This window comes from Mesocricetus auratus, unplaced genomic scaffold, assembly GCF_017639785.1.
Source record: "Mesocricetus auratus isolate SY011 unplaced genomic scaffold, BCM_Maur_2.0 Super-Scaffold_100691, whole genome shotgun sequence".
NCBI classification, from domain to species: Eukaryota; Metazoa; Chordata; class Mammalia; order Rodentia; family Cricetidae; genus Mesocricetus; species Mesocricetus auratus.
In genome coordinates this window covers 12,050,949-12,078,249 of record NW_024429267.1, presented here as the reverse complement: position 1 = coordinate 12,078,249, position 27,301 = coordinate 12,050,949, and the positions used below count along the sequence as shown (strand labels likewise).

The following is a 27,301-nucleotide window of genomic DNA, read 5'->3' as shown; positions in this document are numbered from 1 at the left end:
CCCCCAACCCCCACTGTGTTTCCAATCTGTTCAGATCTTGCCTCACCCAGCCATGCATTATCTCTCTTAGGTTCTCTGGAGTACCATGCATTATCTCTCTTAGGTTCTTTCCTGTTTCCCAGACTCTCTGTCAGTAGAATTACAGGCTGGCACTCTCCTGATCCATGTCTAAAATCCATATATGAGTGAGTACATATCATGTTTGTCTTTTTGTGACTGGGTTACCTCACTCAGGATGGTTTCTTCTAGTGCCATCGGCAAATGGATCTTCTGATGTAAAGTCATAAGCACATCACTAACGTTTACCCAAACTCAAAGTAAGTATATGTGAACTTACAGGCTGCATCCATCCAGCATCTTCCTTTGTAAAAGTTATACTGGTTCACAACAGGCTTAGTATTTACATCTTCTCCACCTCTTTTCTCATTTGATAAGCCGCATCGGCCTCAATATTCACTGTGTATGAAAGTTTGCTTCTGATGGCTCTCCACTGTTCGGAAGCTTGTTTTGTATATCTGAACTGTTAAGCACTTGTATTACCAAATACATGGCTTTTCTCATTAACTTCTCTCCCTGGCTGCTTAACTTTCTCAAAGAAGCACGTAAGAGTACAGCACCAGTTCCTTCTCATTTAGGACAAGCAAACAGTTCACTAATCAGTTGCTTTGAATTCCACAACTCTAAAGGTATATGGGCCAGAGGTGAAAACTCTATAAGGCTCAAGGGGCTGGGTAATCTGGAGGCTTACTTTCTAAGGGTTTTGTACATTAGAGTTTTATAGCATAGGAAAACAGGTTTGACAAGAAACTGAGTGCTACTGAGAAAGTGGGCTTCATACAAACTTCCTTCTATGCCCTGGCTCTTCTAAAGCAATTCCCCGTAGTTGATTTGTGTTACAACTTGTCTTGGAAGCAGAAAAGAAGAAAATAGCAGCTCTCTTCAGATAGTAAATAAACAATTCTTTTTTTCCTATTTAACCTCTTTTAAGTTGATCTCTTGATGTGAAAGAAGTACTCTGCGTACTATTAGCAGTGTGTCCCTTGTATTTTCAGTTCTCTATCTTGTGTCAGTAAAGCACACAGAATGGAGCCTGCAGTACAAAGCTCTACAGCATATGACACAATAACAGCCAAAGACAGGCTGACCAAGCAGTGGTCTGAAAATAAAATTATCCAAAGACAAGTTTTTATTGCAAATATTTACTCAAAAACTACTATATACAACAGAATTTTAACAGGCGTTGAAAACATTTAACATTCAGTGAAACAGTTTAAGAATTAAAAGCACATTTTAAGAAGTAAAAATACAGCATTTAAAATAAAAATTTATTAGTACTTCAAAGCAAATTATTGTTTGTTATATTCATTTCTATATCTGAAAAGTCAATTTAGTAGCTGATTTATGGATAAATTAGGCTACTTTCCATGACCAATTTTTTTTTTTTAAATCTGCTCTAGGGTCCCATTTGAAGTTTCTACCTTTATAATTAAGGAAATTCCCTTAAACATGGTAGAGAATATGCCAAAGCATGTTTTCACTCCAATGCTTTTCACCTATACTCTACCATACTTTGGTTTGGCTTCCAGATCATTTTTATGGGTCTATTGCTAAAAATCATTGAAATAATATTAAAAGCATAGTAGCTACAAGGGTTTCAGTAACAAATTTCTACTTTATACAACTAGCCCACAGGGGCGGGGTGGGGTTCTGCACAGCTTATACACTGACTAAAAGCACAAATATAAACTTATATTTTCATAATTTCACTTTCACTGAAAGTTTTATAAAGGTAAGCTGACAGCCTGGCAGGCTAACACTTGTATGGAGGTGCACAGATTCTAAGATTCTGTTTGCATGCTTCTGACGGACTGGAATGTTATAATAAATCCAAACTTGAGTTTATATTCATCCAGATTCTCAACAGGTCAATTTAGCACTCTAAGCATGCTTCATTACCAGGATCATATTAAAAAAAATAATAAAGCCTTCATTAACAGTAACAATTGATGGGCAGTTTAAAGGTATTTTCAAAATATGCATGGTTTCAAATCTCTTCCTTTAAGTTTACTAAAAGGAATATACAGGTGATAAGGATTTTAAGTTCAGGACTAACGAAAGTTTGAAAAGTCTGATTAACATATGTAATATTCTTACAATAATTTCATACTGGTGAACAAGATTTTTTCGAAAAGTGCTATAAGAGACCTTTGGATGGCAAACATAGTTTTCACTAAAGTTGTTCAGGTTTTTAAAAGCTTCAGAATTCATACTAACCATGCTATTACTGGCAAACTGACTTAGTGAGATTGAACACACAGGTGAAGCGTAGGAAAGACCTCCCTCAGCTCTCCCACTGCTGGCCTCTACCAGGGCACTCTGGAGCTCACTGGACAGCAACGCTCTAAGTGCTTCTGTTGGGAACTAAACTGGGAGTGACTACATCACTTCAGCTTCTTTCCTTTCCTTCTGCCAGGTCTACTGCTGTCTCCGCTCTACTTCCTCCAGGACTGCCACCTGTTTCATCAGACACCGTGTCATTGGAATTAGCTGAAGAATTATCACCCTTATGAAGCATCTCTGTGGCTTCAAACTCGAGTACCTCTGATGGCATCAAAGGTTCCAAACCAACACTGCCTTGCTCACTAGCATCAGAACTCACAGATTCAGGTTTTTCTCTTTGCCTCAGAAACTGGTCAATGCCGGCAACCCCTGACATTAACTGGGAATTCTGCCCAGTCTCTGAAGAAAACTCAGCTGCAGGGGAGTTGTGCTCTTTACTCTGATCACATGAATTCGTGTGTTCTGAACTCCGGTGCACCTTCGGTTCCATTTCCTGACAGGTGTGTTGTGTCTGTTCTTCCTTTCCCATACTATCTGCTCCAGCATCTGAACCATGACTGAAGATGTTCTTGGAACTGCCTTCATTTTCTGTATCTGAAACTGCTACGTTTCCTTCACAGTTTGCTGCTGCTGCAGCTTCACATACACTTGCATCACGCCCAACGCTGCCTTCTGATGAAGGAGCTTTATCCTGCTTACTGAAAAATAAAACCGTTTATTATCCAATCATAAAACCATCTAACTCAAGGCTATCAAAACACAGGCATACTCCAAGAAGTAAAACACGCTAAAAGACCTACCCAAACAGATATAAGGCTCTGAGCCTTGGCTATTCTCTCACAACTTGGGAGACAGTTGTTTGCTAGCAAAATTATAATAAATACTGAAGGCACAAATCAAAAGGAACTTGGAACCTGAGTGCCTACCAGCTACCTTGGTCACAGCTGTGACTGCTGTTGTTTGCTGAAAGCCCTGCCTGTGTCTAGGTCAAATTTAAATGTCTTTAACAATAAGTAAAATCGATGGAAAAATTAATTTCTTTTATGTTTTATATACTCTATGCTATCCTATATGAAATCAAATGTCTTTCTTATATAAAATCAAATCAGCACTCACAAACACTTCCCTGATTTTTGATAACCTCATATATTCGAAAACAAGCAAAGAATACATACATGCATGAGTACAATTTCAGCTACATACATATTTAGGTATGTTTTCTCTGATCTTGGTTTGTAAACTGGAATAATTAAATGAATAATAAAATGTGTAGATACACAAATAAATCGCCATATATTCTTGCTTAAGTTTATTTAGATTTAGACTCTTACTCAGTGTGCTGAGTGTCCACCCCAGTAAAGACCTCAGGTGCCATCTACTATGAAACCCCTGAGCATACAAGTCTATTTCTTTGCAATTTACTTTGTGCTATTGATCTGCATTTAGACTGATCTTGGGGCAATTCTAAAGGCTTCCAAACCATGCCCCATTGAGATCTTCAAGTAAATGTTGAATAATGAAAAACTTCATTTGGAAAATGGTCTTAGCAAACATCTGCTTGTCTCCATGCATGTCTCATCTGTGTTGTTATTGTGAAGGATTTTTTGTTATATCTTGCAGTTATGATTCTGATTTTTACATCCAACCATCTTAATTAAATCCAATTACTCACTCTGAGCTTATTTTCTTGTGTTCACTGGTCATAAGTAAATCCCACCCTTATCCTCCTTTCATATATGTAAAATTAATTTTTTTGTTCAGATCATATTGGACAGACTATAATTCATAGGAAATCTGAGTAATGTACAGATGATGCATTTATTTCCCTAACTGCCTAAGATGACATTTGTTCAACTTCACTGCTCAGAACTGTAGGACAAAGGTACAAGGATGCAAGATTGTTTTATGAGTAAAAGCCCTAACAACATTTTTTTTTCCAAGAGAGGGTTTCTCTGTATTGTTTTGAAGACTGTCCTGGGAACTTGTTCTGTAGACCAGGCTGGCCTCGAACTCACAGAGATTCGCCTGCCTTTGCCTCCTGAGTGCTGGGATTAAAGGAGTGTGCCACCAACGCCCGGCTTGTGCTAACAACATCTTGATAAGACCTTTACTCAATAGTTTACTTTTTTGGGAGGGAAGAAGATTATTCTCATCAGATTAGCAAGTAACCTACTATAAAATATAAAAATGAGAAAATTACATACTAAACTGTCTAACCTTATAATCTATAATAGCTTATAACTGTTGTCATTTAAGAGGTAACCATTTAATAAACATAATATTTAATGTTAGCATTTTACTTATAATAAATACTTTTAAGAAAACCATGAATATTATTTTGTTAAGTTTGAAATTTCAATTAAAAGTCATTACTAAAGCAGTATCACATACAAAAATTCAAATAACTTTTTGCCAGTTGCTAGTAAAATATAATTTAGGTCAAGTATTAATTTATTTCAGTAAACTTGACCAAGAGATGTGTTTGTTCCTTATTCTTTCTTACCCTTCAGAATGTGATGCTCCTGTTTCTCCTTCAGCTGTATTATGTCTTGCTGTTTCCTGAAACAATAACATTTTTACATTCATGGCTAAACTTAAGTATTATTATCACTAAATATCCTGGATAGGAGGAACTTAAGTGTACAAGCTAACACACTAAAGGAACAGAAAATGACCTTTCCGATCTTAAGTGTACACTAGAGTAATTCATGTAATATACAATAGGCATTTTTTCAAATCCATAACAAAAAAGTTCTGAATCAAAGTTAAGAAGCAGTACCAATTTTACTAAGAGCTATTTCTCAGCTGAATGTAGTGGCTTACATCTTTAACCCCTGCTCAGGAGGCAGAGGCAGACAGATCTCTGTGAGTTCGAGGCCAGCATGGTCTACGGAGTGAGTTCCAGGTCACTAAAGACTACATAATGAGATGTTGTCTATTTGCCTCACGAAGGTTTTCAAATGTGGACCAAAGTTCCTTGAGCGGAATACTAGTTGCAGCTGAATATAAATAACAAGATGATGCATCCAATAATCTTATATAAAATGCAGATACTTAGGAAAAAACACCTTTGAAATTTTTATTTAATATTTAATAATTATGATAAAAGATTCTGATAATTCTGTCAAGTCAAAATAGAAATATTTTGCTTATTTCAAATGCTGAGAAGGAATACAAAAACAAAAAAACTCTGTATACAGGAAGCCGCTCAGCATTCCTGAACAACCACCACTTTCCAAGCACATATGCTGTGTTAGTGCATGAAGAACACTAAATTTAGTTTCATTTAGTACACAGGTGAGAGATCACAAATGATCTGTACAAATGAGAGTTAACTGGAGAAAGCCAAAAGGCCAAGCAACATAGAAAGTGTCAGAGATAAGTCTAGGTCTTGCTCTAAACCCACAGCAGATTGACTCAATACTATGATGTCAGTAATGGCCTAGTCACACAAAATTAAATCCTTATTCTCCCCCAATTCTGCTAAAATTAGAGCCTAGAAATAACAGACTTTCATTCATAAAAAGCAAAATACCAAACATGCATTTCAACAAGGTTTTAGAAGCTGGAGAGTGGCTGAAGTAGCAGAAAAGACTAAGATGACTAGAGGTGACAATGAGATGCCTGCAGCAGGGCAATGCAAGACGTGAGTCACTCTGGACGGAGGACTGTTTTTAGAGAAACCTAGTCTAATGTAGAACATGTGAAAGGGAGAACTGAAGCACAGGAACTGCTGGCAGTCCAACTGCTCTTTTTCCAATGTACACAGAGACCTGACCACAGAGACCAACGGTCAGCTCTCCGAATTACCTAGTCAAGACTTGTGAGTACCAGGAATAGCAAATGTCAGCATGAGGGACTGAGAAAACAAACAAAAACAAGAAAGACCTGGATTTCTCTTTGTAGAAAATAATCAGTCCCAAAGAAATATTTCCTATAAGGACTGTGAGAAAAATCTCTTCTTAGAATCCTTCAGCTCAGCACAGCATATCTAACTTCACTACAATGGAGTCTAAACAATATCCATGCACAATATGTACACAAATCCAGGAGGCAAGCTCACATTAAAATTTATATCAGTGGGTCTAAAAGTGTGACTCACAGACATCCAAGGAATCCATATCAGTTTTTTAGGAAGTGAAGTCACAACTCAGTGTAATACAAGAGCCGTGGAGAATAAAAATACTGGCACTACAAAATAAATCAAGACAAAAGCACCCCAACTGTACCACACACACACAAACAGAGATAACTTACTATTATTACAGTGCTGAGGATCAACCCATGGCTATGGGCACTTTAGGGTGGAGCTCTACTGAGAGCTACATACCACAGCCTTAGGTTTCAATCTCTGAACTCATGTCTTGTTAATGTTCTGTGCATATGTTCAAAGCACCAGGGTCTACAAACAAATTGTGAGCTTATCACAGACATCCCCCCCAAATAGAACATCACTTTTTTTAAAAAAAATAAAAGTCAGACTATGCATATTTTGATATTGAGTAGATATTTTTATAGTAAGGTGAGTTTGTCATATGAAGGGGGAAAATCATGTATTTATTGCTAGCAATAAAAAACAAGCAAAAAACTCGTACTTCTGGAAAACTCCTATGCATCACAAATAAACTTAGTGCCAGTATTAATGAATGAGACTGATATTATCCAATGCTTGTCAACATTCTGTAGATCTAACTCAGTGAACCAAAATTTTTCAAATAAGCAGTACAAAATTTACTCACTGATAAAAGATCTATTCAAAATATAATATAGGATATCTGGATTAAAAATGGCAAAATTCTAGAAGCAACCTACACATGACTCCACAAATGACAATTAGATTTTATTCTAAAGAGAGGAAGAGGCAAAACATTAGTAATTAGAAAGATGGATAGCTGTAGTGCTGGAGACACAAATGGCTACATTAGCGACAGGAGCACACATGCCCCAGTACCAGCACATCCCTCAGGGAAGGAAGACGCTATACCCACAAAGCCAGGCAAGCAGGAATCTTGTTGAAGACAGGATTGCCTAGTCACAGCATAAGCCCACAATTCTCACAAGCCTTAAGTCCAGTAGGGTAATTGGTAGGATAATAACTCTTCCTGTGTGGTAGAACAGTACTGGAAAAGAAATCCACTTACTATACCCCATATTGCATGACAATAAAGTCATCTTGAGAGGGACAATCACAAGTCAGGGTGTAGGGAGACACTACCACAGAAAAGGGGGTGAAAGATGGACATGCTAAGCAGTTTAGGCAGCAGAGGGCTCATGTTAGAAAGGGCCAAAGGTCAGTGGCCCCTCTCCCCATGACAAGTTTGGCAATCTGCAATTACTGGGGAGGTGATTGTCCTCTGCCTGTGGCTGGCTCAGACTCTAGAGTTGCGTTCTTGCTATGTGAGGTCTGATGCTAGCAAGAATGAGAAATGTATGGCCTGTCTTCCCACCCCCAGGGCGGTCCAATGCTATGCAAGATCTGAAACTATTGGGTTCCCTCAGATCTCTTCAGCACATATCAGTTTGATTGCTTCCTCTAGTTTTTTATGCCCTTGGCAGAATTCATTCCTTGACTTGGATGCTCATCAAGAAAAGTACACTCAAGCTGGAAAATCTCTGGAGGAAGTAAGAACCTGCTTCACCTACCGTCCACAAAACTGAGGCAAAGCAGTGGTTTCTAGTGCACAAAGAAGGAATGAAGTGCTGGGCAATACTGGGCTCAGGACAGAATAGTGGAAAAGAGAAGGCATTCAAGGTCCACACCACGTGTCAAAAGATCCAGAACGAAGGTTCTAAAATTCTTCACCCTTTGAAAAACCTGTCATTTTTATTGCATTCTGTTCTTTTTTCCTCCTCCTTTTACAACAACACATAGTTATATTTATTACATCTTTATTTTTACTGTGCAATTAGATTCCCTAATTTTGTGCTTTTTGCTTCTTTTTTATATTCTTCTTGATTTTTTCCTTTGACTTAAGCCTACTGCTTTTTTATTTATCCTTTTACCTGTCAATTTTTCATTTACTCCTTTACCTGACTGATTCTTTAATTTTGTTTATTCTTATTAACTGTCTATAATTTCTAGCTTCAAAGCCTATCAACACCATTCCTATTATTTTATTTCATTGTTTATTTGCGGGTATGTGCATGCATGTGTGTATCATGATGCATTCAAGTCAGAGGACAATTTGCAGGAGTCTGATCCATGAACCAAACTTAGGTCATTTGGGCTTGGTGGCAAGCGCCTTTACCTCCTAAGACACCTTGCTGGCCTGTACCATTATATTTTCTATTAGTTATTGGTGGCATAGTAGTTGGTTTTAGTTGATTTAAATTATATTTTCAGGTCTGGTTTTGTTTGCTGTTAAGGCAGTTTATTTTCTTTCCTTGAGGTAGTACTACATACTGAGCCCTCAAAGAGAAGGCTGCTTACTTCCGAATAAAACTGGGAAAGCTATCCATCCCAACAGACACACTAGCAACAACTCAGAAACACAAGAAACATTAGAAAGCAAGGCATTAAAAACATAATAAAGAAACACAATGCAACTTATCACAAATACACTAGATCAAACAGAGGAAAGAATATCAAGGGTGGAAAACAAGGGAGGAAATACTGCATTCAGATATCACTAAAAGAAAAAGGAACGTAAAAGATAACAAGCTTTATACAAATTTCAATACCTCTGGGATATGAACAAGAGACCAAACCTAAGAATCCATAGGTAACTGAGATATAAACAAAAGACACAGAAACCTATTCAAAGAATTTATAGCAGGAAAAGTCCCAAGTGGAATAAATGATACATTCAAGTTCAAGATAAGTTTAGAATCCCAAGACAAGACCAGAAAGAAAAAAACTGTCACATTATAGTTGAAATGCCTGGGTTACAGTACACATATATAATATTAATGTCTACTAAGGGAAAAACCAACAAAGTCATATAAGAACAAAGTCACACCTCTCAGTAGAAACCCTGAAAGCCAGGAAAGCATGAGACATTATGCTAAACCCTGAGAACAAATAACTGCTAGAAAAATTACCATGCTAAGCAGTTACTGCATAAAATTGACGGGAGTAACAAGACCCTCCAAGAAATCCACAAGCTCGGCAGTTCAGAGTGCTTGCTGCTCTTGCAGAGGTCTGGAGTCCTGATAGCATCAGCACCCACAATGAGTGGCTCTTAAATGCCTCTATGTAACTCCAGGGATTGTGAATCTGCCTCCTGGCCTCTGTGGGTCCCCACACACATGGGTATACACAGATGCAAACACATATAAATAAAATAAAACTTAACAAAGAGTCAATATACAAAATTATTTAAGCATTTTAAGAAATCTGATTCATATATTTCAAAAGTGGCTTCCCTGGCATCAAAAGCAGGAAATCAAATAAAATCTAAGAGTGTGATGATTTAGTCTAGTTAAATATGAATGCTAACAGGAAAAAATAAATGTGATTGGTATTGGATTCATTAAAGTTTCTTCATGTTTAGACCTTCACATGTTTGAAAAGGAGAAGAACAAAGCCTGCTGCCCTTGATGGACAGGGATTGACTACAGCTATGGGAAAAAAGAAAAAAATTCCCACCCTCAAGACATCAAGACCCAGAGTTAATTTAAGAACTCAAGCTAACAAAAGTGGTAGGTACTGCTATAAACAAGTAACAGAATATAGTCAGACACTCCAGGAGGCTCAGTTTCACAGAAGCCAAGAGCTGAGTATATGAGCAAAGAAATTCTACAGCAATATCAGGACTTACTAATAAATTGAGTCTAGTATAGCCTTGAAGTAATCATGGCAATGAAAAAACTCAAATTGAGGTCAATCCCTGACTAGATGGACCCAAGTCTCACATGAATGGCCTAAAACAGAAAAAAGTGATATAATACACAGACAGTTTTCTTCAGTCCTAAACATGTCTTTCAATCAAATATGTAACTGAAAAACAAGGGAGGGGGTACACTATCAGGAGACAAATAAGTAGATTCATCACAATTCAGACACAGGAATTTACTAATTCTAATCCCAGTTCTTCCTCCTTCCCCCACCTCCCATCTGCTCCTTGGAAAGGATAAGGCCTCCCCTAGGAAGTCTACTAAATATGTCCCATCATCTTGTTGAGCCAGGACCAAGGCACCTCTCCACCCCCAACACCCCTATGTCTAGGCTGGCAAGGTAACCCTTCATATAGAATGGGCTCCACTAAGTCAGTTTGTGCATTAGAGTTAGGGATCCACTGCCAGTAGCCTCAAATATTGTCCCAGTCGCACCATTGTTGCCTACTTTAAGGGAGTCTAGTTTGTCTTATGCAGGTTCCCCATCTGTCAGACCCCAGGCAGTGATCTCTCACTAGCTCCAGGTCAGCTGATTCTGTGGGCTTCCCCATCATGGTCTTGACTTCTTTGTTCATATTATAGCTACTCCCTCACATTGACTGTACTCCAGGAGTTTGGTCCAATGGTTAGTTGTGGGTTTCTGCATCTGCTAGCAAATACTCTCAACAAGAGCTGAGCCACCTCTCCAACCCAGAGAAGTCTAAATTACTAATGCACTAAATGGTTTAGTTGAAAGGGCACAGCATGAATGAGCAGAATCTGAATTTCAGAAGAGAGTCATAAATGATAATCAGAAAATACTCAAGTAACACTAAAAGGTTTTATAGCATTGATGGGCTTGTCAATATAATGGGGCAACTGAAAATTCAGCTGTACAACTGTGGGTGGTCAGGACACAGAGAATATCCAAATTGTAAAACAATCCAAACTGAAAAATAAAGAAAGTGAAAAGAATGAGTTAGGTAGTGGAAATCAGAACAAGGCATTTAAGAGTAGGAGCTAACATCAAGTTGCTTTAATAGATATAAAACTGGAAGCTAGCAGGAACTATCGGTACAGTTGAAAAAATATCAATTAGCATAAATGCCAAAAATAATAGAAGATTCAAATCAGCCATATATTATAATGAATCAAACAGACTTAAGCATATCAAATTCTAACAGCTGACAAATGAAGATAAAATTTTAAGGGAGACAAAAGAAAAGTGACAAATTATATATACAGAAATGATAAGAGACCTTGTTAAGAACCAGGAGGTAGCCGGGCGTTGGTGGCGCACGCCTTTAATCCCAGCACTTGGGAGGCAGAGGCAGGCGGATCTCTGTAAGTTCGAGACCAGCCTGGACTACCAAGCAAGTTCCAGGACAGCCTCCAAAGCCACAGAGAAACCCTGCCTCGAAAAAACCAAAAAGAACCAGGAGGTAACAAATTACAAACTTCTTATCCAACAAAAATATCTCCCAAAATGAAAACTTTTTTTATAAACAAAAACAGCAAAAAGTTGTATAACATGAGATATGTGAAAGTAAGGCCTTCAAGTCAAAGAGAGAAACAAAAAGGTTTACAAAGAAATGAAAAGCATTAGAAATGGTAAAATAAAAACATAAATTAATTTTTAGGTTTTCAACAATTCTCAAAGATTAACCATATAAAGCACAAAAGTTCATTCTTTGTATTTACAACACATAAAAATGTAAAACATGATAATGGAGGGTCAAATTATCACTATTTTAGCATATGTGCTGCTGAAGCGAGCACTCAAATTATCATTAAGAGTACAAGAAGAAGCATCCCACAGGCATTAAAAAGACAAACACAGACACTGCAAGCAACACTGTATCAACATAATTCAGCATCTTAGGTAAAAATGTACCAATTCCTTGAAAATCAAAATACAGAAGTCATTAAGAATAAGCTAATTAAAAAAAATCTCATATCCAACAAAGAATGTATTTTAGCAAAAACCTTTTAAACCAAAGAACACTTCCTACAGTTTAAAAAAAATGTTCTTCAAACAAATCTTAAACCTGACTCTTTTCATTCTACTCACAAAGGGGCAAAAACATTAAAGGATTAAAAACAAACTGCCAATAAGAAAGCAAAGGCTAGCTCAAAACTGCCTCTAGATGATCAGGAAGAGCCAGACTGTTCAGCAAGTGATGTTTACATGATGATTCTGGGCTTCTACCCACACTGAAAACATAATATACACGGAAGATATTTGTATCTAAAATGTATTATATGTTCTTGCTGATTTTATTAAATATCCCAAATTATTAAGTCATCTGGAAATATAAATTTCTCATGGTGTCAAATGCCTGAGGTTTTCCTGATGTTGGGTTTTCACTTACAAATTTATCACTATCACTCAATGGCAAACTAAGAAATAGGCAAATCAAAATATATGATCTTTTTATCAAAACAGAAGAAACACCTTACAATTTACTTTAAATGAGACATTTTTAGTCTCAATTATTTTCATCCTACTAACAGCAATAATTGTTACTGATACTCATTTGCAGTTGAAATTTTTGAAAAATCATGGCAACAGTTCTTTCAAATGAAAAAAATTATGAAGTTATGAAATAAAACAAACTTTACCTTAGACACAGATTCTTGTCCCTTAGTGGGAGCTTCAGTTTTTAATCTTAAAAACAAAATAAGTATTGATTATTTTATATTGTACTTACAATTAGAAAATATGAAATAGGTTTCTGGCATGCTAAAATTGTAAATCTAAAACAATGTACAGCCTACAGTAGAACTGAAAGACGTTGTAAATACTTAACGTAAAAATAAAATACTGAGAACAAACAACAGGCTGAATGGGTATGCAAAGCAAATGAATGACATGTACTTCAGGACAGGACCCTGGCTCAGGGGTAGAGTGCTCACCAAGCCGTATGTGAACCCTCTGGTGTGATCCCCAGAACAAGAATAAAGGACATGTATTTCCTTCCTTTCTAGGAACAACAGAATTTAAATTGTCTCTTTGCTAAGTATACTTACAAAAAGAATGAAAGTAAAACATCAGTAAAACAACTTCCAAGAAATACTCTAAGAATGAAAAGCTAGCAAAAGACCTTTATGTGCAATTTGCACTAATGTTTACTGACCTTAGAGCATAAAACCTGCAAGATGATTTTGATCTATTGCAAAACTCAATGTGATAAACCTATTGCAATATATATTATAATAACTTATTCTGAAGGCAGTAAAAAAAAAAAAATCAGCCGGGCGTTGGTGGCGCACACCTTTAATCCCAGCACTCGGGAGACTGAGACAGACGGATCTCTGAGAATTTGAAACCAGCCTGGTCTACAAGAGCTAGTTCCAGGATAGCCTCCAAAGCCACAGAGAAACCCTGTCTCGAAAAGCTAAAAAAAGAAGAATTTTGAGGGTAAATCCTCATAAAAATTGACATTCAAAGCACATTTTAAAAATTCATAACTGCTAAAAAATTGTTAATTACAACCTTCTAATTTTAACGAGGACACATGGCATCTCTATCATCTTTTAAAAAAAATCACCTTATTAGGAGACAGAGCAGGCAGATCTTTATGAATTCGAGACCATCCTGGTCTACAGAGCAAATTCCAGGACAACCAATGAGGCACAGAGAACCCTCCTCAAACAAACAAACACCAACCTAATAAATTAAGTTTTTCGAAAGGACCTTTGTTATAGAAATTCTTGAGGACACTGAGTTTGATTTTAAAATGCTTAAGTAGGGTACTTAACCAAACTGAAATACATCATGAAGAGTTAAGAAATTTGTAATTTTATAGAATAACTATCTATATATAATGAATAATATACTTAACATAAAGCTATTATGACAAATTTTATGTGTAAAAATTTTGATATCTAACAGAACTATCAATTACCCTAATGACCTTTTCGATGGTTAGTGTCAGTATGGAGGTATCTATACTAGTCTGCCTTTGGAGTTCCGGCAAAACACGGTCCTCAGCTGCTGCCACTAAGAGCACCACCTGTGCCTATTTATTTTGTTCCTTTTTAAAAGGGCCCTGTACTTCTTCCTTCGCCCCTGTCTGCCCCCCACACTCCTGTCCTAGTCTTCCCCATTCCTTTCCCCCTTTATGATCCCTTTCCCTTAATAAGAAACCCCTCCGCTTGAACTCAAGTCACATGGAGCTGCTTTCTAAAAATTACCAACAGTCAATGAAACATGGAGTTAGCATACATCCGCCTTTGTAAGGATACAATTTAAAGTCAGGGTATATGCAGATGGGTATAGCTAAGTGCTAAAGAATCTGCTTCACATAAACAAATCTGCACTTAATCCACAGTGACATTAAAAAAACAAAACTGGAGGCAGAGGCAGGCGGATCTCTGTGAGTTCGAGGCCAGGCTGGACCGACAGCCTCCAAAACAATACAGAGAAACCCTGTCTCGTAAAACAAAACAAAACAAAACAAAAAAAAAACAAAAAACAAAAAAAAAACCAAACCACGAGAAAGCTGTAATTGTTTTCCTAGATATTAGAAATGAAGTATAGAAATGATTTATCTACATCGTACTTACAAAATCATAACAAAATGGATAATAAACTTTTTTATGAACCACCATGTTAGAAGTATATTATAACAATTTAAATAGAAAAAGTAAAATTTGCACTAAAAAATTGAGAAACTTAAATTTCTATTCTTTTTTTGGGTTAAGATTATTTAATAGTTTTAAATATTTAAATGTGAGCAAAACATGAATAAACACATTATGTACATTATATAGTACAACTTCATTGATTTAATGAAGTACATAGGAAAATTTAAAAAGCTTTAATACTATGTATAAATAAGAAAACAGTTCCTTAAAAAGGCAAAAAATTTTATTTATGAAATCTTGAAATTAAATATTTGTCTATTGCAATTGACTTCCATTTCTTAAATTCAGTCTGAAAACCTGCATGACCCATCCAGAAAGTATTTTAAAAATATTAAGCCAGGCATTGGTGGTGCACGCCTTTAAGCCCAGCACTTGGAAGGCAGAGGCAGGTGGATCTCTGTGAGTTCCAGGTCAGTGTGGTCTACAGAGCGAGTGCCAGGATAGGCTTCAAAGCTACACAGAGAAACCCTGTCTCGAAAAGCAAAAAAATAAAAAAAATTAAGATTTTTTTTTCATTTTACTCTACTATTGAAAATGCTAGCAAATACCATTTGACACATCTTTAGCATTTCACCAGGTCAAAGTGAGGCTGGCGAAAGACTTTCACTATTCATTTCATTAGCTATGAGACTGACAGGTAAGAAAACAAGAAGTTACTGAAATAACTAGCACTAAGAGGCTTATTATCTCAATCCTGTTTTGTGCCTTTACCATACTAGTAGTCTCCTTATAGGACAAAATTGTAATAATCATTAGGATCCAGAAGAACAACTCTAAAATAAATTAGATATGTACACTGTAAATTTCATCACTATAAACTTATCAATGAAAAATACACTATGATTTTAGACAAAAGCATACTCTAAGATTCATAAACTTAAACATACACATTAATACATTATTCAAACTTATAGAAAAATAATTGTAGCTAAATTAAATATTAAAGATACTTGCTGAAATAGTTGTAATTTGAGATATAGTCATTTTCCTAAGCTCAAAGTTCTGAGCTAATGGCCTGCTGCTAGACTGTGAGTGTGTACTGTTTTATAGAATGCAGTATAGTTTTTAAACAAACATTCAGATTTCAAGACAAAGAACAGAAGCACTGATTTCAACATCAGTAACCATATTTGCAAATAAGTTATTTTTTATTCTCCATGGAAACCCACTGAAATCTATTTGATAAATTTCTACAAGTTATACCCTGTCTCAATTTCTACAGATCATGTACTCAGCACAAGGCTCATCATGAAAGGACTATCCTGGTTCAATTATATAGTACTATGCTCTTCTAAGATTTCATTCATACTATAGATATGTCATGAGTCAAGGAAGGACCCAAAAGACAAAAACACTCAGGTTCATTTTAGGTGTGCCACAAATTTTGTTTTTAATAATATTTTTAAAAAAATCAAGACTTCTCCCCAGTTTTATAAAATATAAATTTCAATGTAAGGATTTCTGTTAAAGAGGGCTGTGGAAATGGTTCAGTGGGGAAGATGCGTCTGCCCAAGGATGAGGAAACTGAACTCGGATTCCCAGCACTGTTAAAAGGGACTGAGCCACTATGATCAGGAGACAGGAAAAGGACGGAAAAGAGCACAATGAAAATTAGCTCTTTAGGAAGAAGAGAAGTTAGCAAAGTAGAAGACCAACCCAAGAAGAAGCAAAACCCGACTGTTTTAAAAATTAAAAGTATCATGAAACAAGATAGCAGTGACATAATTGAAACAGTACAGACCCAACTCACAGAAACAGAGGACAGAACATAAATAAAACAGAAGTCAAAAGACAAAACAGAAGAGGTAGCAGAGGTCACTCAGTTCAGGGAAGACCATGACAGTTAAGTGTCCACACTAACTGGAAACAACAGAACTTAAGTCTACCAGAAAATGTATATGAGGAGAAAGAAACACAATCCAACACAAATATATGCCTTGACTAATCAGAGCAATGACAGGAGTGTTAACTAAGATAAGAAATTCAGAGGAAATGAGTCATTTCTGCAGAAGATAAATCCAGTTTTGGACACAGAGATGTTGTGATGCTTGCAAGACATCCACATGCAGGTACCATTCACTCCCAACATTACTTCTATACAGGTAACTTCAAAACCAACATCAAGAACAAGATGACTCCATTTTTCTTAGCTTTCCAATTATCTGACAATTCAATGATAAAATATAGGATATTACCCTGGGATCCCAAGATTTCATTATACAACTGCCTTAAACTTACAGATAAAAGCAACTGAAACCTGAAGTACTAACCCTGCGATGCCACAAAAGCAGATTAAACACATGGGCTACACATCACACTCCTCCTGCATTGCTTCCCAGAAATCCCTACTCCTGATAATTAGGCTCTCTTATGACCATGTCGGGAGAAAAAAAAAGTTTCTGACCCCAAAACATGAGTGTGGCTGTCAGATTAATCTTGCCAAAAGACCTACTCCATGTAACTCTTTGTTATGTTTTGTTGCCATGCATCAGAAATGCTGCACTCAACATGGGAGATAAATTATTGTCTCAATGCTAGGAATGTGTCACTTGTTGCCTGCCCTTGGGTTGAAAGAGAAGCTGAGTCTTATCCAGTTCTATGGCTAGTCAACCAAGGCAGAAGAAATGCACCTGGGATCATAGGTACAACCAAATAAACAACAGTTCTTAGTTTTATTTCTGAAAGCAGATAGTGAAAATTGGAAGTGAGATTATCTACTTAACAGTCACATGAGCTATGGCAAATTATTTGGCTTACTACACCCCAGTATTCCATAGGCTCAAGATAATAAGAGCATGTAGCAATTTCTCAGAATGATTATATAAATGCAAAGAATGCCTACCATACTTAATGCCATTGATAACTATTATTATTGCCATGGAGAAAGTCTAAAACAATTTCCAGGTTCAGAATGTAAGAGTATACTACAAAAGCTACTTGAGGATCCTCACTGCTTGATTCTTCTGCCATGCTTCCCCCACACCCTCAAACATACTAGGCATTAATTTCAATTAATATTCCCTAGGACTAATCTTATTTTCTCTAGTAAAAATGTCATATCCATGCCCAACATGAGGATTTGATCCGGTCATCTAAAGCTAGACCATCACCATTGCTATCCAGTATGCAGGAACATAGTGGTGGGACACTTTCTCTAGAATGTGCTGGGCTGGACTATTGCTCAGTTGTAGAAACATGGCTCTGGTACTTGGGAAAACAGTTGGAGAAATAGCCAGCATGCTCCAAACTCTACGTTTGACTTCCAGCACAGAAATCAATACATATTAAGGAGCAGAAATATCATTTTAGATAGATTTTTTTTTGTTTTTGTGAGACAAGTTTTCTCTGTGTAACAAATGGCTCTGGTTGTCCTGGAACAAACTCTGTAGACCAGGCTTGCCTCAAACTCACAGACATTCTCCTGCCTCTGCCACCCGAGTGCTGGGATTAATAAAGGCATGTGCTACCACTGCATGCTGATAAGATTTTTTTAAGTGACATAAAGAACAAACAAAACAAAATATGCACAAAAATGTAAAATTTAGGATCATTAATGCAGGCACTGTTAACACCAGAGCAGAGTTCCAAATTACTTTTCCCACTATTGATAACCCATTTACTATCCATAACAAAGTCCTCTAACCAGAAGGCTGAAAGAGTGGCACTGACCTCAGAACTAAGGGTAGAGATTGGTATAGACGATCTAAAATGGACAAACTACAAGAAGTTCATCTTTCCATCTCTCTTGGTCTCTCACTCTTCCCTGCTTATCACAGGATGCAATGAAGAAAGCTAAGTTAACTGCAGAAACTATTTTATATCTACGTATATGTCATACTATGTCACAGAAAGCCCAAATGCATTATATCTGGAGGCTAGAGAGATGGCTCAGTGGTTAAGAGCACTAACTGCTCTTCCAGGGGATCTGGGTTCAATTCCCAGCACTCACAAGCACCTGTAACTCCAGTTCCAGAGGCCCCACACCCATGGCAAAACACCAGTGCACTTAGGATCAATAGGTAGGTAGGTAGGAAGGAACCCAAATGCATTGTATCTACTTAAAGAAACATAACTTGAGTTCTTGAAGATTTGGTTTGAGATCTAATGACAGGATTCTAGGAGGAAGATCTTCCAGTATCTCCAACAACCACAGTCATCACACAGAGGTTCACAGAATGGAAGAGCCCCAAATGACCTTACAAAAAAATCAGTCTCGTTTGCTTTTTACCCTTCACTAACTTAAATATATGAAATGAATATTACATTTAAACTCTACACTTGAATTACGACCAGACTCAGAACTTGTAACTGCTGAGGCTAGAAATTAACAAGAAATAAAGGATTAGCTCCTTACATATTATTCAACACCCACAGATTCAGTAAGAGTGCTTTTTAACCAAATCAGTATTTTCAAGTTAAATGTTTAAAGAAAAAGGTTGCCTTTACCAAAAAGTACTTACTATTTGCACACATGAAAAATGGTGATTATTGATTAAGTTAACAGTAGTATAACAAAATGGCATTTTACTTTGGGGTCCTTCTGATTGAGCATTACACAAAAATCATACAATGTAACTTACATGTAGTATGAAATATTTGCATAATTATGAAATCAGCTGACCATGTATCCCTGTAAGGACATCAATTCAGTGTAGACTTCCTGTTTACTGTTCTGGCTCCCTTTTTCTATATTACCTTGGTGGCGCAGACCATACCCATTAGTTATATTTCCAATTCTATTCCTGACACAGTCTTATGAATAGAAGGTGAGTCACTAGCATAAGTGTCATGAGCATACAGGAAGTTACCTGCATCAGACCATGAAAGAGCTACTGAATACCACTGGTGCTAAGCATAAAATTCAGTACTCAGTAATTCTGAAATTAGAGATAGGAATTCAGGAAAGTCAGTTTTCAATTTTCTTTTCTTTCTAGTAGTCTTTGCATTTGAGGGGTTAATAAAGTATAGTAAACATATTTGTAAATGTATTTATGTCATTTAAATTTTAAAAACGAAGACAACTTCCAACCTAATTCCCACACAAGACACTATACTAATTATGAAGCTGTTGGCCATTTGCTATGGTTTCGAATTGGCTAGCTCTGACTTAATCATTAACCCATAATCAACAATATATATTTCTATAAGGACTTATCTTTCCAAGAACGCCAGACTTATATTCTCTCCTCCAGGGTTCACAGCTCGACAACTCTCTTCGCTACATTTCCCAGAATGCTCCTAGACTCCTAGTCCCACCTATTGGCCAACAGTGCTTTATTTATATATACACAGAAGGACTTCCCCCAACAATGGGTCCTTCCTTCTTTTTACTATTTTTGAGAAACAATCTCACTGTGCAGCCCTGGCTGTCCTGAAACTCACTCTGTAAACTGGCTGGCCTCAAACACAGAGAATCACCTGCCTCCTGAGTGCTGGGATTAAAGGCAGGCGCCATCACAATATGTGAGAGACTCGTCTTTCTATTAATTTTTCAGCAAGGACAAGGATCTCAGAAAACAAAACAATAGTTGATCTCAGTTTTGTTTTTACAGTGACTCTATGTAGGCTCACTGGAGAACACAGGAAGAAGAAAATTGAGAAAAGGGGTAAAAAAAACCAGCAACTTCATGCCAAAGTTCAGTATGACCTAATACTGGAGAAACCTGTAATACTTTTCAAGATTACTTCAGTGCCACAAAACAAAGAACAACACAACTCTAGTAGCTAGTACAACTAATGTGTTTTCATAAAATTGGGTTGTATAAGCAGCTGGGAAATTTTGAAAATGCCTACTTGGTTAGGTGTTGGTGGCACACGCCTTTAATCCCAGCACTCAGGAGGCAGGAGGATCTCTGCGAGTTTGAGGCCAGCCTGATCTACAGAGCGAGTTTCAGGACAGCCTCCAAAATAATACAGATAAACCCTGTCTCGAAAAAAACCAAAAAAGAAAAAAAAGCCTACTTGAAGTAAATTAATAAAAAGGTTGTCTTTAAGGAAGGAAGTATCATTTTAAAAGGACTATTGTCCTTCTAAGGAAAGAGGGTTCTGTGCTACATTTCAAAGAGGCAATGTTGTTCCATAGTCTTTAGACAAGAAAAAAACAAAACAAAAACAAAAAAACCCACTCAATTCTGGTGTTAGAAAATTTCATAATATTTATTTATAGCACTGTGATACCATTTACCAGCAGTTGAGAAGAACATATTGCCTAACTGAACTGTAAGTCAAACTGTATCTAACTACAGTACAGATGGACTGTCATTAAAACTCTCAACCATGAGATTCCAGATATCCAGTCGCCATGGTCTCCTGTCATCAAGAAATAACAGCAAAAGCAGCAGAACAGCTGGAGCCGCAGCAGGGGTAGAAGCAGGGGCAGCAGCAGCAGAGGCAGCAATGTACAGTTACTAAGTGCCTAGTTTCTCCAGCCTGTACCAAATAATTTAAATGTTTAAGTAAATTATTTGAATTAGTAACATGACCCACTGATTTCCACACATTGTTTCTACTCATTATAGCTGTCCTACAAAGAATTAGTTTCTCTTAGTGATGAGAATTTTACAGTAACTATAGAGTACTTAAGAAGGATCTAAGCCTCTATCTGTCTATTTTATTTCAGGCAGATACTCTTTCATAGCACCATCCATCACAATGGTGTGGATAAACAGATTTTCAGTGTGGAAGATTAAGATCACTACGGTCTCATATTTCAGTCAAAGATAAAAAAGGAGCAGTAAGCCTCTCCAAGTAGCCAAATACCAAGCTGGTAAGAGAAAGGCTCAAGAAGGATCTCAAAAATGACAAATAGATTGAAAGTATGAGGTGGGCCATAAAGTGTTAAGTACAAGGCAGTATAATTCAGTGGAAGACTGTAATAAAATTTAAAAAGAGCACTATCAAAAAGAAATCTAGGATACTCTGCACATAAGGTAAAAAATGAGAGTCAGAGGTAATGATTTGTGAAATGATATAGGTGGGCTAAAATGAAAAATGGGTTGAAAATCAGGGTGATTGTCTTTCAGTAATATAGACCATGGGAGCTAATATAGCAATAATAACAACCATACAGTCACTTTCATACTCTCTATTATATGCTATGCACTTCAGAGACCATAAACATACGTGAATTCCTTTAATTTCCTCAACCTTTGTACATAGGCTCTTTTGTGATTTACATTTTAAGAATGAGGAATTGGGGCAGAGATGTGAGACACCCTAACAGAGTCACTCATACCTAGTAAACAAAGCAGGAACTCCAATTCTGCAATCTACTACAAAGCCTACACTCTTACTACATCATAGAATCTATCTAAGGGTCTGAGAATACAGAGCTGGGCACCAAATCTAGAAGCCAGTTAGTTAGGGAAGAGGTAGAACTTTATAAAGTTAAAAAGAAATTAAAGAAACTTCTTAACAAATGATGTAAAGTCTAGAAATAATAATAGTCTCAAAATGTTACTAAGGTAACCAAGCACTTGAATAACAGCATCCTTTGTACCTACAATCAGAGGCAGAATTAGCTAATAATTGGTCTGCCTCTATTATGTACTACTTTGATTTTTATAAATGATGATATCATTTTTCCTGATATAAGTGAGAGAAAGCACATGTACTTGCTAGCATTTAATTATACACTATACCTTATGTGATTCAGGAATATTTTCTGAATCCTAAGCCAACTATTATACAAATTAGTTTTTAGATCCAATTAAGAAAAAGACTTTATATGATTTATTAGATTTTAATATCTGGAGATTAATGTCAAATAAATACTGATGTAAAAGTGGGCCAATTCACTATAGAATTAAAAACACTACATTAATTAATCCTCTCTCTCTCTCTCTCTCTCTCTCTCTCTCTCTCTCTCTCTCTCTCTCTCTCTCTCTCTCTCTCTCTCTCTCTCTCTCTCTCTCTCTCTCTCTCTCTCTCTCTCTCTCTCTCTCTCTCTCTCTCTCTCTCTCTCTCTCTCTCTCTCTCTCTCTCTCTCTCTCTCTCTCTCTCTCTCTCTCTCTCTCTCTCTCTCTCTCTCTCTCTCTCTCTCTCTCTCTCTCTCTCTCTCTCTCTCTCTCTCTCTCTCTCTCTCTCTCTCTCTCTTTTTTTGACACAAAGTCTTGATATGTAGCCCTGGCTGGTCTAGAATTCATTATGTAGTTGGCCTGGAACTTATAGAGATGTACTTGCCTCTGTTCCCCAAGTGCCGGGACTAAAGATATATGCCATCACACCAAGCTAATTTTAACCTACACTTGATTTATTTGACTCTCGGGAGATTTTCCCCAAACCATGTATAAATTATGGACATTAGTTGATCAGTTCAGATATGGAGTCATTACCTTTTGTAAGCACTTAGGATACTTTTTATAAGAATACATGTAATACTGAACTGATCCAAGACTAAAATGGGCATTTAATTTCTCAACATCAAGCACCCTGCTGCTATTCTTGGGAAGAGGGATATGTTGGATTCTGAATGCAATGCACCTTAAGAAAAACAAAAACAAAAAAAAAAACACATGTAGGCATAACCAAGTTAGTGCCTAGTCCTTAACTTCCTTATCTCCTTTTGTCTTTACTCAAATACTGCCTCTCAGTGGGGTCTTTTTTGATCATCAAATGGCACCCCCTTTCAAATCCCACTTCATATGTCCCTTATCCCTTTACCCTACTTCATTTTTCTTCCTAATACTGAGCACATTCTAGCATGCTTATTTATTTTACTTTTTAATTGCCTGTTTTCACCATTAAAGTGTAAACTCCTCAAGGGCAGAATTCCAGTCTAAACTTATAGCACATAGAACAGAGCCAGGCATAAGGTACATGTTCAATAAATATCTGATGAAGGAATAAAAGAAATCCAAGAGATACAATGCTGTTCCAGAAACATTAAGAATTCAAAACTATACAAAAATCTAAGAATGGCAAAGGATTAACAGTGTACAAACTACCTTTTATTCAGCAGTAACTCCAAAGAACACAGACATGAGATGGCTTTATGTGACCAGTATATAAACTACTTTTAAAAACTTAATGGTAAGGACAGGTTGGAATTAAGAAAGAGCTGACTAGTACTAAACAAATTCGACTAAAGGCCTCTAATAAAGGTTTGTGTTGTTTTAAAGCATGTTTTAAAAACAAAGTTACCACTGTCAGAACTTCAATAGAAAAATATATTGAGGTTTCATGGTCATGCCTGTAATCCCAGCAATTGGAAGGCTGAGGCAGGAGGACCATGAGCTACATAGCAAGACTGTCTCATTTAATACTAGGGAAAAAAGGAAGAAAGAAAAAAAGATAGATAAGACAAGTGAACTTGGTGCACATTATAAAAACCAGTTCTGTGAAAGATGAGTTAATATGCAAATATCCAACCATGGCCAAGGAAGAACAGATTCTCTGGTGTGTGAATGACAGAGAATTATTGTTAAAAATAGTAAAAGGCCATTTTTTTCTGATCAGTTTTTAAAAGAAATTATGAAGTAATAGAGACCAGTGTATCAAATCCACTACAAAACAAGCTGTTAAAAGGGATTTTAGAAATGCTTCATATATAGTATAAAATTGTTCAGAAACTTAAAACTAATGGAATCAACTTCTGTTTTTTGTTAATTGCAAGGAACACAATCAAACAGAAAGTGGTCATCTGAAAAAGGCTTTATCTCTATTCCAAAAGCATACATGAAGCTCTGACATTGGGGTAGGTAAGTAGATATTCTAAAGATGCAAGAAAAATAGGCTTAAATTATAATTAAAGAGCCTGTTGATCCTGTTAAGATCATAAAAAGCACCTCCTTTGTCTCCAAAATCCACGAAATCAGTGCTGCAAGAACAGAGGTCTTTTAGTTGGGCTGAGGGGAACACAAATGTACTAAGTGGATGTGTTCTCAGCAGACAGGTCATCCAACCAGACTCCATATAGCAGTTAATGTTCCTATTTGCAGGATAAAATTTAGTTTTTTATGAAGTTATTCATTAGGAAATATTTCTGACAAAAATACAAGATTTACTAAAGTAAAAGATCAAAACATTTGATTTGAACTCAATGTAGCTAAGATAGGAAGTGACAAGTTTAATATGTTAGTAGGAAGACACTCATGCATTACACTATAATATAATTTTACCCAAAGGGATGATATTAATGACTTGGCAGAAATTACATATTAATTGTTACTTTAAAATTTGTTTTTATAATCTTCAAGCAGTCTCACCCCAAAACTCCCAATTACTTAGGTTAATAATCCTCAAGTAGGGACAGAGGACATAGTGGTTTAAGCAACACCTTAATAGAAAAGCTACAAACAGGCAGCCTACATGAATTTTTCAAGATCTTGACAAAATGAAACAAGCATTAAAGTATTAGAAAATAGAAAAAATGGACATCAATAAATTTAGAGAACAGAAGCTCAAGCTATCTGAATTAACTTAAATTGTTAAAAAGAATGGGAATTATATTGAACTTATAGTTAATATGGGACAATATATTTTCAATGACAGAAAAAAAACTATAATTTTAGAACATGTCATTGAGAAATGTTGTCTGGGGACTAGACACAGCATTATCTCCAGGGTGTTTGCATGCCCTCCTGGACTGCCTTTGTGCTAGAGGAATATTTAAGGGCAGCAGCCAAAATGACAACATTTTAATTTGGATATCAAAGCACTGATTTGATGGACTTTGCTTGTTTACAATTGGCTCATAAGATTAAGAGCAAGAGCCAAAGCCAGCAATGGGAGTCATGCTCAATTTGGTTGGCTTTTAGGCTGCCTCTGGCCAAATCAGCCTCAGTCTGATGGTAGGCCAGAACCTAGAACAGGTCCCACAGTCAGTTCATTCTCATTCCTGGGAAAGAGAGAACAGGCAGCACTTGTGTCCATCGAAGGGGACACTGTCCAGATACACCCTGGACATGTTTTGAAATCTCTGGGCTGTTTCTGCATCTGAAAAATAAGAAAGATAGCACAATGACAGACAACGAAATGAGGAAAAAGACAACCATCTGGTCTAAAAACTCAAGGCATAAGGTAAGAAGAAAGCAGACAAACAAAAAGATAAACAGCTATATTATTTGGAATACATTACTCTGGAGGCAAGTACAGCAGAGAAAACACAAATTATTGTAAGCAAAGAAAGACCACAGCAATAAAAGTTATTTTTAGAGAGCCAACTGGAGAAGGAAAAAAGTATGTTACGACACGAGAATCTGACACAAAGACAAGGCAGAACAAGAATCTAGACGCATGTGAAAGCTGAAAAGAGTAAAGAGCACTGGTGTCATGTGACTTGTATAGTTGCCTTGTGTAAGAAACATCTCAGAACTTTGAACTTAGGAAATTCCAACTTCTCTTGAACCCCAGGTCACGAGCTCCATAGAGCAGGAACCTATTTCAACAAGCAGCTTAAAAATAAAAACAAAAGACTTCAGTATTTTTTCACTCCTCATAAAGGCACACTTAATACAATTGTGCTAAAATCCACCAAAGAAAAATACACTTAATAAAAATTACACTTACTCAGAAAGATGTTCAGAAGTTGGGATACAAACAGAAACTGAAATCAGAAGAAAAGTTTCACATTTACAAGAGTATATGAGCAATGATGAGTGAAATAAAAAGACTTAGTAAAGAGCCCATATTTTGGCTGACTAAAAATAATAAATACAAAATATCTGAAATAGTTATGCATACATACCTTTCTCTATTAAAACTTGGCAAGTATGAGTTTCATGTTGACTTAAGTGTGTAGCCATATTATCTAAGCCAGAAACATCAGTTAGGAAATCACAATTAAGGCACACCAGAGAAATGCCCCTATTAAAGAAAAAAAGCAATAAAAGGTTTTATTTTTTATGAAATCATACATAGGCTCAAGACTATTTTTCCATGCTTTTTGTGTCATACCTTATATTTTGCTATATAAACTTGATATAACCTTTGGAAAATGATATAGCCACATACAAGTTATGATATCATTTATTGATATATAAGGCATTTGTGTTTAAGAGATAGGGGAAAGTTTAGTGGCAGAGCTCAAGGCCTAAAATGCTCAGTTGAGTGCATTCCTAGTACCACCTCTTCTCCTCAAAGGTATTTATATTTTAGGAACATTCACCTTTTGTACAGCTGAAAAAGCTAGAAGTCTGCTATGAGCTTGGTTCCTAATGACTTTGTTTCTCTTATTAGTTCTGGTTGTAATTCTTCTGCTTCGAGGAGACTATAAATGTTTGTTTGTTTGTTTGTTTTTAAGACAGGGATTCTCTGTGTAACAACATTGACTGTCCTAGAACTCACTCTATAGACTAGGCATGCCTCTGCCTCCTGAGTGCTGGGACTAAAGGCGCGTGCCACCATGCCCTGACAGACTATAAGATTCTTTAGAATCTCTTTAATAAATTATTTTTGCTTAGATAAAAAAACAAATGACCATGCAATGTGATCATTGTTACTGTCAGTTTAACAACAAAGCATGCATGCCTGAAGTTTGTCACAGCATAATATTTTA

The 27,301-nt window shown here is 36.5% G+C and overlaps 1 protein-coding gene across 6 annotated transcripts in view; it reads right to left on the bottom strand.

Moving 5' to 3' along the window:
- Positions 1-1,168: 1,168 nt before the first annotated feature.
- Positions 1,169-27,301, bottom strand: part of Znf280d (zinc finger protein 280D) — an 81,642-nt gene continuing 55,509 nt past the window's right edge. For 2 of the 6 annotated variants that reach the window (XM_013116098.3, XM_013116097.3), the window contains 5 exons: positions 26,492-26,610; positions 26,314-26,350; positions 12,778-12,823; positions 4,844-4,899; positions 1,169-3,038 (listed from right to left, as the gene is read on the bottom strand). In XM_013116098.3, the coding sequence (XP_012971552.1) occupies positions 2,447-3,038; positions 4,844-4,899; positions 12,778-12,823; positions 26,314-26,350; positions 26,492-26,610 (850 nt within the window). In that variant the 3' untranslated portion in view covers positions 1,169-2,446. Of the gene's footprint in view, positions 3,039-4,843; positions 4,900-10,982; positions 11,105-12,777; positions 12,824-23,731; positions 25,741-26,313; positions 26,351-26,491; positions 26,611-27,301 lie in introns of those variants that run through there. The other 4 variants (XM_013116100.3, XM_040739590.1, XM_021229386.2 and 1 more) reach the window with 4 other exon arrangements.